General features: G+C 42.9%; 2 protein-coding genes, 1 long non-coding RNA gene and 1 other non-coding gene across 7 annotated transcripts; 3 read left to right on the top strand and 1 right to left on the bottom strand.

Moving 5' to 3' along the window:
• The first annotated feature begins 1,648 nt into the window (after window positions 1–1,648).
• LOC139549082 (synaptosomal-associated protein 25-like) lies at window positions 1,649–11,956 on the top strand. Of its 2 annotated transcripts, XM_071359197.1 has the most exons (9): window positions 1,649–1,954; window positions 5,767–5,841; window positions 6,610–6,789; window positions 7,625–7,666; window positions 7,897–7,945; window positions 8,817–8,928; window positions 9,233–9,370; window positions 10,770–10,914; window positions 11,010–11,956. In XM_071359197.1, exons 3-9 carry the CDS (start codon window positions 6,706–6,708, stop codon window positions 11,073–11,075), a joined length of 636 nt encoding a protein of 211 aa, XP_071215298.1. In that variant the 5' UTR covers window positions 1,649–1,954; window positions 5,767–5,841; window positions 6,610–6,705; the 3' UTR covers window positions 11,076–11,956. The 2 variants fall into 2 exon arrangements, with proteins under 2 accessions (XP_071215298.1, XP_071215299.1); XM_071359198.1 differs by lacking the exon at window positions 1,649–1,954 and having other exon boundaries at window positions 4,738–6,789.
• On the bottom strand, window positions 11,596–12,950 carry LOC139549083 (uncharacterized). The gene is made up of 2 exons (XR_011669827.1): window positions 12,875–12,950; window positions 11,596–12,525 (listed from the first exon to the last, which is right to left on the bottom strand). It is a non-coding gene; the product is annotated as an uncharacterized lncRNA (long non-coding RNA).
• On the top strand, window positions 12,011–12,083 carry trnar-ucg (transfer RNA arginine (anticodon UCG)). The gene has a single exon. It is a non-coding gene; the product is annotated as a tRNA-Arg (tRNA).
• On the top strand, window positions 12,431–16,117 carry LOC139549079 (uncharacterized). 3 transcript variants are annotated; one of them, XM_071359193.1, is made up of 5 exons: window positions 12,431–12,560; window positions 13,528–13,745; window positions 13,953–14,414; window positions 14,535–14,588; window positions 14,680–16,117. In XM_071359193.1, the coding sequence occupies exons 2-5, from the start codon at window positions 13,607–13,609 to the stop codon at window positions 15,156–15,158; spliced, it is 1,134 nt and encodes a 377-aa protein (XP_071215294.1). In that variant the 5' UTR covers window positions 12,431–12,560; window positions 13,528–13,606; the 3' UTR covers window positions 15,159–16,117. The 3 variants fall into 3 exon arrangements, with proteins under 3 accessions (XP_071215294.1, XP_071215295.1, XP_071215296.1); XM_071359194.1 differs by having other exon boundaries at window positions 12,453–12,560; window positions 12,862–13,745; XM_071359195.1 differs by having other exon boundaries at window positions 12,487–13,003.
• The last annotated feature ends 102 nt before the right edge of the window (window positions 16,118–16,219 follow it).

Genomic DNA, 16,219 nt, shown 5'->3' with positions numbered 1-16,219 from the left:
TGTAGTTATTCCCTCTGTAAGGCAATCAAACAAGCAAAGCGTCAGTATAGATACAAAGTGGAGTCGCAATTCAATTGCTCAAACACGAGACATATGTGGCAGGGTCTACAGACAATAACGGATTACAAAAAGAAAACCAGCCCATCTTGCTCCCAGACAAGTTAAACAACTTCTTTGCACGCTTTGAGGACAATACAGTGCCACCGACACGGCCCGCTACCGAAGACTGTGGGCTCTCCTTCTCAGTGGCTGACTTCAGTAAAGCATTTATACGAGTTAACCCTCGCAAGGCTGCTGGCATAGACGGCATCCCTTGCCGCGTTCTCAGAGCATGCACAGACCAGCTGGCTGGTGTGTTTACCAGCCAATCAATCCCTATCCCAGTCTGCTGTCACCACATGCTTCAAGGTGGTCACCATTGTTTCTGTTCCCAAGAAAGCAAAGGTAACTGAACTAAACGACTATCGCCCCATAGCACTCACTTCTTCATGAAGTGATATCACCTCCACCCTACCTGTCACCCTAGACCCACTCCAATTTGCTTACAGCCCCAATAGATCCACAGATGATGCAATCGCCATCACACTGCACACTGCCCTAAACCATCTGGACAAGAGGAATACCTATGTAAGAATGCTGTTCATTGACTACAGCTCAGCATTCAACACCATGTACCCTCCAAACTCATCATTAATGTTGAGACCCTGGGTCTCGACCCCGCCCTGTGCAACTGGGTCCTGGACTTCCTGACGGGCCGCCCCCAGGTGGTGAAGGTAGGAAACAACATCTCCACTCCACTGATCCTCTACACTGGGGCCCCAGAATGTTTACATATCTCGCATTACTCATCTCATTTCTATATACTGTATACTGTATCCTTCACTATCTATTGCATCTTCGCGGCTCTGTCACTGCTCATCCATATATTTTGCACGAATATATCCTCATCCCATTCCTTTACTAGATTGTGTGTATTAGGTTTTGTTGTAGAATTTGTTAGATATTACCTGTTAGATACTGCTGCACTGTCGGATCTAGAAGCATAAGCATTTCGCTACACTCGCAGTAACATCTGCTAACCATGTGTATGTGACCAATAAGATTTGATTTGATTTGAATGTTAATTAAATTCATCACTAGATGGCAGAACTGCAGCAACACAGGGAAAACACAAATCTACTTTCTCTCCAATAGGCCAAACTCAACTCCCTTTTTAGATTCCAAATATTTTATAGTTTTGTGTTTTCCTTTTTTCCGGCAACACACTTTTGGTCAAACATTCCATACTGCTATGTCATGTAATGTAATATATAAATTATAGTGCTCAATATTGGTGTAATATTACCTAATACTTAAAGCTGTCATTTATTATAATTTAATTAAAGAAATGTTCTGTCATATGTTTGTAAATAACTTTAATATTTATTTTTATTGTACTTATTTGATTGACTTTTACAAACCAAGTCAATAATAAAGCTGATTGTTATTCAGTTATTCATCAGCACCACTCTTGACTTCCCCCTCTGCCGACTAATAATCAAATCTTGGCTGCCTGTTAACTTTATTTACACACTGCATCGGACAAAGGAGAAGGACACTGAAGAACAGCGGCTGATGATTTGCACAGGTACCAGGGCCGTTTCCAGAGCAACGAGAGAACGGCTGTTCAAAAGGGCGTGATCGAAGAAGAAGGACTTGGAGCAGAGCCAAGAGAATTAGAGAGTCCCTTGTCGGGGTGTAAAGTTGTAGACAGAGCCACCAATTGGGTGAGCGGATGGTAATCGGGGCGTGTGATTGGACTTACCTCCGGGCAAAGCCGACTTGGAAGGAAGGAACAAAAACCTCCGAGATGATGCTGAGGGACCTTGTAGATCAATGAACAAACAGGTGACGGATGTTCCAGTGGATTGTTGGGCAAATTCGAGGCCAACACGACCTCTCATTTAAGTTAAAGGTAAAGTTACAGGTTTGTTTAACTGTGTTTATCACTTTATAGACGTAGGCCTAAGTTTTGCGTGATTTTTATATTATAATATAGGCTATGTGGAGGCTAAGCTTGACCCATCACATTGACACTGTTTAGCTATTTATTTATAGCCTAAAACAGTTACAACAAAGTATGGCAAAATCTATTGTTTGATAAAGGGAAAGTTATATAGAAAATCTAAAATATCAGTATCTAGTATTGATGTAAACAAACATGCAGGTTACTTGATATTATGTAAACATTACAGTAATAGGTCTTGCACAAGACAATGTGCTGAATCCTCCCATGCCTTGTAGCTGCACCCCGTCCTGTTATCAATGCTCTTCCTGAAAAAAAACAGGTTTTGATAACATAATATTCTCTTATTAGTGTTTTAGTGTAGGGGGTAGATTAGTATTCTAGTGGGGATGTACAATGAATGGTATTTACTCATCAGTGGTAATTACTGTGGCATAGCATTTTCAATGCGCCCTCCACTCGGCAGTCCTCTTCAGTGGGTAACCATGATCCATGATGTCAGAAAACAGGTCATGCTGTGACCAATCATCTCTGCCCTTTTCAGGGGCCATGCAGGTTGACATTTACAGCAGGTTAACGTTAGATGAATATATCGCTCTGAGCATGTTGACAAACACACATGTTGGCAAACAAACACACACTTTGTGATCAGAATCAGATACTGTATGATACTCTCACAAGTTTGTCAGCTGTTGAATTTGAGGGAAATCAAATATTCAGATATGTCCCTTCTGATAGGTTGTGCATTGGTTATGTAATGTACAGTCGTGGCCAAAAGTTTTGAGAATGACACAAATATTAATTTCCACAAAGTTTGCTGCTTCAGTGTCTTTAGATATTTTTGTCAGATGTTACTATGGAATACTGAAGTATAATTACAAGCATTTCATAAGTGTCAAAGGCTTTTATTGACAATTACATGAAGTTGATGCAAAGAGTCAATATTTGCAGTGTTGACCCTTCTTTTTCAAGACCTCTGCAATCCGCCCTGGCATGCTGTCAATTAACTTCTGGGCCACATCCTGACTGATGGCAGCCCATTCTTGCATAATCAATGCTTGGAGTTTGTCAGAATTTGTGGGTTTTTGTTGTCCACCCGCCTCTTGAGGATTTGCCACAAGTTCTCAATGGGAGAAGTTAGGTTGCTTCTTGTGTAAACAAGTTCTCAATCAGTGCTACCTGTCCCAGACCTGCTGTTTTCAACTATCTAGAGACAGCAGGAGCGGTAGAGATACTCTTAATGATCGGCTATGAAAAGCCAACTGACATTTACTCCTGAGGTGCTGACTTGCTGCACCATCGACAACTACTGTGATTATTATTATTTGACCATGCTGGTCATTTATGAACATTTGAACATCTTGGCCATGTTCTGTTATAATCTCCACCCGGCACAGCCAGAAGAGGACTGGCCACCCCTCATAGCCTGGTTCCTCTCTAGGTTTCTTCCTAGGTTTTGGCCTTTCTAGGGAGTTTTTCCTAGCCACCGTGCTTCTACACCTGCATTTCTTGCTGTTTGGGGTTTTAGGCTGGGTTTCTGTACAGCACTTTGAGATATCAGCTGATGTAAGAAGGGCTATATAAATACATTTGATTTGATTTGATTTGATTAAGGTCTGGGGAGTTTCCTGGCCATGAACCCAAAATATCGATGTTTTGTTCCCCGAGCCACTTAGTTATCACTCTTCCCTTATGGCAAGGTGCTCCATCATGCTGGAAAAGGCATTGTTCGTCACCAAACTGTTCCTGGATGGTTGGGAGAAGGAGGATGTGTTGGTACCATTCTTTATTCATGGCTGTGTTCTTAGGCAAAATTGTGAGTGAGCCCACTCCCTTGGCTGAGAAGCAACCCCACACATGAATGGTCTCAGGATGCTTTACTGTTGGCATGACACAGGACTGATGGTAGCACTCACCTTGTCTTCTCCGGACAAGCTTTTTTCCAGATGCCCCAAACAATCGGAAAGGGGATTCATCAGAGAAAATGACTTTACCCCAGTCCTCAGCAGTCCAATCCCTGTACCTTTTGCAGAATATCAGTCTGTCCCTGATGTTTTTCCTGGAGAGAAATCGCTTCTTTGCTGCCCTTCTTGACACCAGGCCATCCTCCAAAAGTCTTCGCCTCACTGTGCGTACAGATGCACTCACACCTGCCTGCTGCCATTCCTGAGCAAGCTCTGTACTGGTGAAGCCCCAATCCCGAAGCTGAATCAGCGTTAGGAGACGGTCCTGGCACTTGCTGGACTTTGTTGGGCGCCCTGAAGCCTTCTTCACAACAATTGAACCGCTCTCCTTGAAGTTCTTGAAGCAATGAGGATGGCACGTGTTTCCTTGCAGGTAACCATGGTTGACCGAGGAAGAACAATGAATCCAAGCACCACCCTCCTTTTGAAGCTTCCAGTCTGTTATTCGAAATCAATCAGTATGACAGAGTGATCTCCAGCCTTGTCCTCGTCAACACTCACACCTGTGTTTACGAGAGAATCACTAACATGATGTCAGCTGGTCCTTTTGTGGCAGGGCTGAAATACAGTGGAAATGTTTTTGGGGGATTCAGTTCATTTGCATGGCAAAGAGGGACTTTGCAATTAATTGCAATTCATCTGATCACTTTTCATAACATTCTGGAGTATATGCAAATTGCCATCACACAAACTGAGGCAGCAGACTTTGTGAAAATTAATATTTGTGTCATTCTCAAAACTTTTGGCCACGACTGTACATTGGCTATGCATCCATAGTTGTCACTCAGTTTATAGAGCATGGCTGGGGGTCTTCTTAGGTGTTGGTTACAGGTGGCTGGTGGGTGGTATGACAACTTGCACTTCATCAAGCAACTGTGCACTCATGGAAGATAATAATACACGCTACACTACCAATGAATCAGCTTTTTAAAAGGCATCAAAAGCGTGCCCTCCCCACGGTACCAATTTTCCCCATGGCTAAGCTATGAATCAGCGTGCTTGTCTCATTTCAATCCTTCTGTTTTATTCTTTCGTCAAACGTGTAATGAGGACACGCTAACTTTACATACTGTGCTGTTGTCTGTGCCCAATAATGTTTGTACCATGCTTTTTCCGCTACCATGTTGTGCTGCTGCCATGTTGTGTTGCTACCATGTTGTTGTCATGTGTTGCTGCCATGCTATGTTGTTGTCTTAGGTCTCTCTTTATGTAGTGTTGTGGTGGTTCTCTTGTTGTGATGTGTGTTTTGTCATATATTTAAATGTTTAATCCCAGCCCCCGTCCCGCAGGAGGACTTTTGCACTTTGGTAAGCCATCATTGTAAATAAGAATTTGATCTTAACTGACTTGCCTAGTTAAATAAAGGTTAAATAAATCAAATAAAAAAATAACTACCTTTGCTTGTCATATAACTGTGCTGCTTGCGACTGTGACTTTTCTTTTATATTCGTTATTTCCTTCTATTTAAGCATACAAAAACAGGCACGTTACACACAATACTTCAGTTTATTTAATAGAGTAAGTTCTGTGTCTGAAAGATAGGCAACCCTGTTATGTCTCCTTCATGAGTTGTGGAAATGGCTGTCATTACCATCAACGATGTGATGCGTAGGTGGTGCAGTAGGAGTGCAACAGGAAGCCTTTGGTCAAGATGTATTGTATGTCTCACTCTCATCTGTCTATCTGGTACAGCAGATACCATTCTCATTGAATCATGGCAGGAGACGGGGAATCTGCATTGAGATAAAAGAGCTCTGGTTTTTCTTTGGCAATTAAGTTCTCAAAGTCTCCTTCCAGGTGTGACTCCCCAGAAAACCAGCTTTTCCTGTGGGTCTCCTTATACAACAACTACTAGCCGTCATCATATATACAGTACGTGTGGCAATCTTTGCAGCACAAAACATACTGTTGTTACTTCTGGTTGCCTCTTTTCTTTCCTTCGGTCTTTCTTCCTCCCCCACCTCTCTCACTCTTCTTCTCTCTCCATTTCTTTCTCTCCCTCTCCTCTTGCCTCTCAGCATGTTGCCTGGGTGAGGCAGGTGGTGATTAATGGTAATTATAAGGATGCTGCTCCATGGTGCACTGTCAACTCCCTCACAACAGAATGGAAGGAGTGTAGGTGGGATGCATGTAGGTGTGAGGGTCTGAGGAACAAGAGAGGTTTTGTGAAATGAGCAGTAATTATGTTAAGCAATGAATGGAACATGATCTGAAAGGGTTGGCAGCAGAGGCACAGAGTCGAGTGGGGATGGGAGGGGTGAGGAGAAAACAAAGGGGTGAAAATTCAGTCATCAAACTGACATGCCAGGTGAAAATGTTCAGGTTTTCAGAACTATGGGGCTCCAATTGCGCACGACAGAAAGACTGTGTAGCCACAGAGTTGAACCAACAGACCATGTTGAAATCATGATTGATCCCATGTGTCCTTAATAGTACTGTTCCATGTCCTCAAGCTCACTCAACGAGAAATTGTAATTAGAGGGCAAATTTCATTCAGTTAATGTCATTCCCTTCCTGAGTCAATGTTAAACCACATTACTGGGTGTTAGGGTTACCATGTCAGAGTTTCTGGATGATGCTGCCTAGATTTTCTATTTACTGCACTCTGTACTGTTGCACTGTTTTCATTGTCTTAACCAGGACTGTTGTCAAAGCCACCTGATGCACTAGCCTTGCCTCGTGGGAAAGAGGCTACTGAGCAAACCAGACTGTGCTGTCCTCCCGCAGCTGCTGTAGATGTCAGGCAAGATGGCTGCCGACTCACCCGTGAGGACAGAGCATGAGGAGCTGCAGAGGAGTGCCAACCAGGTGACAGATGAGGTAATGTCACATATCGTCTAAAGAGCACACTTATTTAACTTTGAAATATCAACAACAGAAGGTTCAGTTGAACTTTTAAGATCAATACACAATGTCCCCATAGCCATTGGCTGTTGACCATTGGCCCCCACAATAAAGGGTAAATCATGCCAGGAGCTATAGAAAAGGTTACCTGCCATACCCGGGCATTGTTTTCAGAGTTGGAACATTCAGAGATTACACAGTGACATCACCCTAAGCCTCTCTCCCAGAGGGTTTCCCCTTGGGTAAAGGTTACTTACTGCACATCACAGCCATTTCCCAGTCCCATTACCTCAGCATCAGGAAATACCGTGGAGAATGTCCCCAGCTATCTGTACAAACACATTCTTGGCACACAGACCACTGAAATGAGTCTGTTTGTTTATAGCCTAAGCCTTGTTGTGTGGAAATATAACAGGCCATTAGATCAGTACAGGATGTTTCAATCTCCACAGAAGTTCTATGAAAAACAGGGGGAAGGGGCAGAATTCAATGAGATGATGTCACAGTGTGTCTTCTAAGATTGATTACCAATGGAAATACTTTCACCGAGAGAATAGTGTTGTAATTTGTTTACTGTTCCATATTTGGGCAATACAAATACTGTTGTAGCTTTAAAGACAGAGCCCTAAGACAGTGCAACATGTATAGTATTAAATATGACTCACGCGGAGTGATCTTGATTAGTGCCTTTCATCTGTGGAAGTGGACAGGTTTTCAGCCTCACCCTCAGGATTTGAAATGTTTTTAGTCCTGTATCTAAGGTAACTCAATCCTCTAATGGTGTCCTGTCTCTCTGTCCCTCCTCATCCAGTCCCTGGAGAGTACCCGTCGTATGATGCAGCTAGTAGAGGAGGTATGGGAGTCTCAGCACCTGCCACTCACTCTGCCTCTGTTGACCAAGCCCTAATAATGACACGTCGTCGTCATTATAATCACATTATCTCTGGTTGATTTTTTTGTGGGAGGCTGCCTATTGATAATGAACTACATTTTAACTGAAGAGTCTTCATTTGATTCAGTTGAAATGCAAAATCATGAACAACAACATTATGGTGAATCTAATGCCGTTTCTGATCTCAACAGAGCAAAGATTCGGGAATCCGGGCCCTGGTCATGCTGGACGAACAAGGAGGTAATGGAATGGACGTTATATAATCGTTTTCTCTCATTGGAAGATGTGGACATAACATCAAGGTCAATCGTACAACAGCAACCTTAGATGGTCCTTGTTCTTGTATGTATATCCATAAGTGAGTGCTCATGTTTTTGTCAGTATACTAGATGTGTGTAAGCTATGTGTGTGTTTGCTTTTGTGTGTATGTACTGTATGTGTGTGTTCCCTTCTGTGTCTCTCCTATCCACCCTGCTCATGCTCCCCACCTTCCCCATATGGGCAGAGCAACTGGACCGCATCGATGAGGGGATGGATCAAATCAACAAGCATATGAAAGAGGCTGAGAAAAACCTAACTGACATGGCCAAATGTGGCCTGTGCATCTGGCCCCGCATCAAGTAGGTCTGGCCTGTTCTGAGGACATCTGTCATCTGTGTGTCACCTGCGTGCCCGCCAGGCCAACCGGCAACTAGACCGTCTGTCTGTCCATCCATCCATCCGGCCTCTGCTCCAGGCCATGATTTATTTTGTTTTGTGTTTTGCTCCATTGTGAGATTGGGTGACTAGAAGTCTGCACCAAAGTTAACCACAGGAAAATGATGGTCATGTCCCAAAATATGTGTGTTTTACAAACGGTACATCTTCTACCCACACAATACCAGGCATTTTATGGACTTGTGCAGACCATTATTAAATAATTTGTGTCCTGTTCCCAGTTTTGGGGTTTGCACCATATTTGCGCAATTGCATTATATTTGAACGCTGGCTTTTGTCAGTTGGGTGCTTTGGTGATAGAACAGTTTTGTGTTATATTACGTTCTCCCTCATTCTCCCCACTTTCCTCCACCTCTCCCATTCCTTCCCTTCCCTCACGTTTTGCGTTGTCCAGAGCAACTGGAGCGGATTGAGGAGGGCCTGGACCAGATCAACTCGGATATGAAGGAGGCTGAGAAGAACCTCACAGACCTGGGCCAATGCTGTGGTCTGTGCTCCTGTGATAAGTAGGTGTTGGCAGGTGGGAGGGGTCATGAGTGTCAGGAGCAGATTGGGAATACATGGTTCCTTCCTCAAGTATTAATGCGCATGTTGGTGTGCCAGTCTTTACACTTTGTTTGCCAGTTGCCACGCATCAGACTCCTACTCGCTTTCCTTCCTCAACATGCCAGGGCTTAGATCAGGAGTTTGTTTATTTCATGCAGGTGACCCTTTGTTGTACTCTGAGTTAACACAATGTACTGTGATATGAAGCTCTGTGTGTATGGCTGTGTGATGTGCTCTATCCTGTCTGGCTCTGCCTCTGCATAGGCTGAAGGACTTTGAGGAGAGTGGGGCCTATAAGAAGGTGTGGGGGAACAACCAGGATGGGGTGGTGTCCGGCCAGCCGTCCTCACGCGTGGTGGATGAGAGAGAGCAGATGATCATGAGCGGAGGCTACATACGCAAGTAATAATGGTCAAAGGCATGACGAACCCAATAGCAAGGCAACAAATCCCAACCAATGGAATATACTCAAAGACGTGCAAGTGAACCTCAAAATTCCTAAGGGAACGACAGCTTATTATTGTTGTACACCCACAGTAGGCATATATCACACCATTATGGATATGGGTTTCTTTGCACAGAAAAGTCTTGGGCGGGCCGCCTAAGCCTTTTTTTGGGACGCTAATTCCAAACAGTGTAAAAAAAAAAAGTAATCTAGACAAAAATAATGAATTCTGGAGTATTGATTTTGTTGTAATGTTTGAGCATAAGAACACAAAAATGTGCTTTAAATCGGCTAAATTTCTCTCAGCTCCATGAAAAAATGTGTAGAATCGCTGGAAAGTGGCTTTAAAACACCAAAATCCTTTCCGCCACCAAGATAGCCTAATAACAATTCTTGCCCAGGGCCTTGACCGATAGGCTGACCACACCCATTGCCATGCCCCACCATACCCACCACCAAAGCCCCTTTTTGATGCAGAAAAAACCCTGAACTGTCTGCCTGCAGTCTGCACATATTTTTTTGGTTTACAAATATTTTATGATGAATCTGGCCCTTGCTGTCACGCCCTGGCCTTAGTTATCTTTGTTTTCTTTATTATTTTAGTTAGGTCAGGGTGTGACATGGGGGATGTATGTGTTTTGCATTGTCTAGGGGTTTTGTATGTTTATGGCGCAGTGTCTAGTCTAGGTGTATGTATGTCTATGGTTGCCTAGATTGGTTCTCAATTAGAGACAGCTGTCTATCGTTGTCTCCGATTGGGAACCATATTTAGGCAGCCATATTCATTGGGTAGTTCGTGGGTTATTGTCTATGTCTATTGTGTGTGTCAGCACTATGTGATTATAGTGTCACGTTCGTTCGTTTGTTGTTTTTGTAGTTTGTAAAGTGTTCTTCGTTTCGTATCATTAAACGAGGAAAATGTATTCACTTCACGCTGCGCCTTGGTCCTCCTCTCTTCCACCATATAACGATCGTGACACTTGCATTGATTTGAGATAATCCAGCTATGTCCAAAAACAGGTTAGAATCTCTACAACTACAACTTGCTCATTTACTGTATAGCTTCAATGACTATGTACATAACAGAGGCTGTGTGTGGCAGCCAGGAGATATTTACTCTTGTCTATAACACATTGACATGTAGAATCAGTCACTGGTCATGTTCTGTAGGAGCACCTGGCCAAACAGACGACATTTATAAAAACCTAGCGCACCTCCCTGGATGCAGGGAGAATACTCCTTCCAAAAACAACAATGTACCGTAAACTTTTGTTAAATGTACAAACTGACGACTGCAAATTATACATTCTGTTGATGTGTTTTCTCTTTATCTATATCTGTCTGTCTATCTATCAGGGTGACAAATGATGCACGCGAAGATGAGATGGAGGAGAATCTGGGACATGTAGGCAGCATCATAGGCAACCTGAAGAGCATGGCACTGGACATGGGCAATGAGATCGACACGCAGAATGTCCAGATTGACCGCATTCAGGGCAAGGTCAGTGCTAAAGTACCTGCCATACAGCCATTTATTCAATAACAATAGATGACCAATTCTGTATTGAACATTAATCTAATGTGTTGTTTTTACAGGCCATTCACAATGTATACCGCATTGATGCTGCCAATCAGAAAGCTAACAATCTAATGAAAAGATAGAGGAAGATTGTCCTTCTCTGCTGTGTGATCTTATCTACTCCCTGTCTGTCTTTCTGTGCCAATATGCGTCCAGTGACCATCCACCTACATAGAAAACCTGCCAAATGATTGTGTATGCAGTATCATAAAGCCTGAGCAGCAGGGTGCACATCATTATTCATACCTGGCTCTAGATTGACCCTAGCCTGTTTGCCAGTCTCTGCCACATGACTAAGAAGAGTACAAGGAGTGGAATGCTACCGAGACTTGTACCCAGATAGCCTGGAGACCACACTGCTGCCATCTGTTGGCTAGATTGTTTTCTAAAAACTAGATGCACATCCTCTCCGCTCTTTCAACATCCTCCGCTATCCTTCCTCCTTCGATGCGGAATGGAGCACCAGTGGAATTGGGTTGCTATGCTTGTTGTCACCAGGAAGACTAAAGTAAATAGGAAAGAATCAACATTCTGTCTCTGCTTTGCTTTTAACACTTGAATGAGGTTTGCCTGTCAATGATGACTATAGTTTTTGAAATGCACTTTATAGTTTTTCAGTTTTCGTTTTTATTTATTTAACTCAACAGTTGCATGATGGTAAACGCATTCTCCCATGTAGGCTGTGTTGAGATTGTGAACTGGACTTAACATCTACATGTGTCTAGCAATTGATATGTTTTAGTTTTGGTTAGACTATATTAGCGCTTCAATATAGCTGATGTCAAACTTGGTTTCCATCACACAATTTCCTAATTGTCATAACATCAAGTAGACTCACCCCCCCCCCCTGATGTTGTGGTGTTCAACTATATAATTTTGTATACAAGATAAATATGGACTTATATTGTAATTCTGTATATAAAATATTAAAATGCATAATTATTTATGTTAACACAGGTATGTTTTTGTTACATAGCTAGCTACGGTTAATTTGAGAGTAAAGAAACTAGAGTTCATAGACCGCGTGGCCTAATGGATAAGGCGTCTGACTTCGAATCAGAAGATTGAGGGTTCGAGTCCCTTCGTGGTCGTTTAATTTCTCAAGTCTTACTTATTGAAACAGGTTCCCAATGTGGTCATGTTTCTTGTAGCCAAGAAAAGGAAGCATCATATAACCCATACTTTGTTTTAGATGGACTAGTATACGATTTCCGCTCCTGTACGCTATTTTCTTATAATTAAGTAGCCTAGTATTTAAAGCCGTCGTGTGTTTTAGTAGCAACATGAGAAATGTCACCACAGGTTGTGTACTCGTTCAACCAATGACTGTGCGTTATTCTGTAACAACAGTAGCAGTGATTGATGCACGTTGAACTGTAATGTGGCCATTCCTGGTATCATACCAAATTCCTATTCTGGTAAGATTTCGTACATGTTGCGCTCGTGGCCGCCGTGGGTCATGGAAAAAGCGCGATCAGAGTCTGCGCAACTCAGCGTTCTTCTCGTCGTCTGTGCGAAGTTTATGAAGCTACACTGCAAGAGGAAAAAAAAAACATTCGTCAATATTGGTAATTCCTGCTATATCCAATGAAACACAACTTCACATTTGTTATTGTTAATTACTAAGCTAGTTAAAGTCATATATATAAACAATCTGCAAACAAAACGCGGACGACCTAGCTAGCCAGCCAACGTTAGCTAGCTAGCTAGCGACCGACATTAGCCAACGTTCCTTCAAAATGTTAGCTACTATAGTTAGGCAGAATGCATAAAACGCTCGCAATTGTCTTATCAGTTTATCTATAACACATTGGTAAAGATCTGCGTTCGTTTTCTAATTTGTATTTTGTCCCCTTCGTTGCATGGCAGGATGCACGTTTACCGTGGTTGAAAACACTGGCCTTCGACGTTGTTCCGCAAAACATCAAAGCAAAATAGCTACTGTAGCTGGTTAGAAGGGGGCTCAACAAAGAACCAGGAAGCATAATGCTCATTGGCCTAGCAAGAGAGTGTGAGATTGAAGCTACTAATTATACAAATGGTTAATTTAAAGACAAATACTCACATTTAATTCCCATGCAGAGTTGTATTTTTATTTTTTACAATGAACTGTTGTCAGGTATATTCGTCAATAGTAAATCATGGTGTCCTCACTACTGAAATGTATACCTAGCCTACATTTCTTTAATAAAGTGATTGATTCATTACAGAAGTATTGTTTTAGGCACACTTAGGGATGGATCCCTGGAATACCCATTGATTACGGCATATTCTTTTCCCACAGAATAAAATCTCCCCCAAAACATTCTATATGCCATTTAGCAGATGCTTTTATCCTTTTATCCATAGCAACTTACAGTCATACGTGCATACATTTTTACAAAGTTATGGTCCTGGGAATCAAACCCACAACCCTGGTGTTGCAAGCACCATGCTCTACCAACTGAGCTACACGGTCCTTTATAACCATAACGTCTTTACACAGGGATTCCTATCAGTGGAGTGCAGTGTGGTTTACATTTTGTTCTCCTGCAGGCTGGCAGTGCCAGGGGTGGTGCCCTCACAGGTATAGGTGGCTATCTCTTGGGTGTGTAAACAGGCCTAGGGGTGCAACATGAATTTCAAATTCACCTATAGCGAAATAGAGGAACTTGGGGGCAACTTGCCCATGAAGAAAAGGAAGTCACGCTTCACCTTCGATGAAGTCCATCTGTTGCTGTCTGAGGTCAAAAGAAACAGGCACATCCTCGTAAGTAAGTACCTCCACTCAGTGTGTACTGTGTGCACAAATCACATGTGATCATTTGCGAAGTTTATGCATGGTATTGTGTGAGGCCTTTGATGATCAGCATGAAGCACTCAATAGACATATGTTCACTTTGCATTTGTTTGTCTCTTTTATTCTCTGCTTGCCTTTCATTCCTTGGAGTGCTATTATCTTCCTTTATTCATCGCCACAGGCAAGTTCAACCAAGGCGCCTCGTCAGACCTGAGGAAGCGAACATGGGCGGACATCGCTATTTGCATCAACAAAATCAGCGAGTGCCAACGGGAGGTCATGGAGATCGTCAAGAAGTGGGCGGACCTAAAGTGCGACGCCAAGCGCAGGATGGTGGCCATGCGAGGGCCTAATGGTGTCCGTATCTCCCAGAACCTGTCGCCGGTGGAGAAAATGGTGCACGAAATACTAGCCACGTCCCCTCCGAACAAGGCCATCATGGGCAGTATGAATCATGAACCTGAGGAGAATGACTTTGGTGACATGTCAGAAATGTCGACTCGCTCCTCTGGCACCTCTAATGGTATGGCTGGCCTTCATCATATGGGTATGCCTGGCACCACCCCCCACGCCATGGGCTTGTCTATGTCACCTTTCTCAACTCAAAAAGATATTGGCATGTTTTCTCGGATGCCATTTGGCCGTGAGTCTTTCCTGTATTCACAACAACATTTCTCCTCTTCTCTTCGCACTCAACACAATATGTTGTATTGATTTTTATTATCTCCCCTTGTCATATTTTCATTTATTTTTGTCCTTTTAGGGGATCCTTCTCAGTCGTCTCATGATTTTTCATTCATGACACCAGTCGATGAAGGTAAAACTCTTTTCTCTTTCGCTTTATTGTTGGTAAATGTGTTTGCACCCATGTTTCTGTGTGTATCACATTGTTTGTGTATTACTCATAGACAACAGTCTAGGATTTGAGGACCTAGAAGAGGAGCTGCGGCACATGGGCTCCTTCCGCCCTCCTGCTGAACCTCGTCGCACCTACTCCAGATTCGCCGCCTCTTCCACCGCTGTGTCTTCCTCCATGGCTACTTCCTCGTCCTCCCTCCCAGCTCCCTCCTCTTCCTTTCTCCCTGCTGCTCCCTCCTCTTCTACCTCTCCAGGGTCAGTCATGGGGCAGGGGGCAATCCGGAAGCAGCTAGCCCACAGTGCCTCCCTCAGTCTCAAGGAGCAGAAGGCCACTACTGCCCTGCTAGGGGCCGTGTCGGGGTCTCTGGGGGCCCTGGCCCAGTCCGTGCAGCAGCTGGTGGAGTCGCAGCAGGAGTTTGTACGCGACTCCCTGGAGATGCAGCGAGAGACTGTGAGCGTCCTGCGAGACTTCTCCACCAATGCCCTGGCTCTCCTGCGGGACAAGGTCAATGGCCACCCGCCTTCTTAACTCCCAGTTCACCTACAGAACACAACATACACACGGACCCTACCTGTGAAGTGCTTGCCCGTGGACTGAGATCATGTCATTAATACTGTTTGCGGATTCACCTAGAGAATGAGTATGCTGCCACTAGTATAGAGTACTGAATAGCAGGAAGCCAAAATAAAATTATGAATATCTTTATATACTGGAGATGAGCTTTCTAACTAGTGACTGTTTTGTGATACTTTTGATGATAAAGAGCAATGCATCCACGTGTCATGGTTCCAGAACTATGGTAAATAAAATTAAATAAATTACTGAATGGAACAAGAGTGGACATAGCAAGGATGTCTGTCGAAGAAAAACTTGTGCAATACTCTAAAAATGCTTGTTGACGGTAAGCGAACTTTATCTGAGCCTGTTTTGTTTTACATGGCCTCATTTGTAGGTTTCCTCTAACAAGTATGCAAATACTGGTCATCCAAACACTTCAAGGATAACCAGCCACATTTCTAGATTAATTTGGGTATATCGATTAGATTACCAAAAAAAAGAGCAGCACATACATGTGGAAAGTATGAATGAGTTTTTGTCTGCCAACCTCACATATTACTATCCAAAGCTTAGGTGGTTTGGTTTTTTAACTGGCAATAAATCCCACTACAACTACGAGACGACTAAATAGAAACTGGCCATATTTGTAGCATTTGCACTTCAATTTAATGTATTTTCATTTTGTATTGAGTTTAAATTATATTGAGTGTCCAACTTTTTAGGAAAGTTTTGAGAATGTTTTAGATATATTTTGTCAATGCTGAAGAAATGTTTTTATGAAAAAGTAACCTTTTCACTGAACTTCAATTAACTTTTGTTTTTCCAGACTGAATGATTTTTAAAACATTCTCTAGACTACTGTACTGTAACATGTAATATGTGACTCCTTCAACCAAATCTTGAGAATAAAACAACCTGTTTTGAACTTATTTGTTCCTGGAGGCAGTGAATGAATGTATGGGTTTTGTGATCAGTCAGTTCCCAAGCTAAACCAGGCTACAGCTTTAAGACTCGGGTAATGACAGCATTGA

The sequence above is a fragment of the Salvelinus alpinus genome, chromosome 22 (genome assembly GCF_045679555.1).
Source record: "Salvelinus alpinus chromosome 22, SLU_Salpinus.1, whole genome shotgun sequence".
Classification (NCBI taxonomy): Eukaryota; Metazoa; Chordata; class Actinopteri; order Salmoniformes; family Salmonidae; genus Salvelinus; species Salvelinus alpinus.
Note: the sequence above shows the minus strand (reverse complement) of the source record. Positions and strands in the feature narration are given on the sequence as shown.

Bases quoted from the DNA above. Each gene is read 5' to 3' on its own strand.
- LOC139549082 (XM_071359197.1), top strand. From the start codon at position 6,706: ATGTCAGGCAAGATGGCTGCCGACTCACCCGTGAGGACAGAGCATGAG. The intron at 7,946-8,816 runs GTAATGGAATGG...TGCGTTGTCCAG, and splicing joins CATGCTGGACGAACAAGGAG to AGCAACTGGAGCGGATTGAG. The intron at 10,915-11,009 runs GTCAGTGCTAAA...TTGTTTTTACAG, and splicing joins TTGACCGCATTCAGGGCAAG to GCCATTCACAATGTATACCG.
- LOC139549079 (XM_071359193.1), top strand. From the start codon at position 13,607: ATGAATTTCAAATTCACCTATAGCGAAATAGAGGAACTTGGGGGCAAC. The intron at 13,746-13,952 runs GTAAGTACCTCC...TCATCGCCACAG, and splicing joins AAACAGGCACATCCTCGTAA to GCAAGTTCAACCAAGGCGCC. The intron at 14,589-14,679 runs GTAAAACTCTTT...TATTACTCATAG, and splicing joins CATGACACCAGTCGATGAAG to ACAACAGTCTAGGATTTGAG.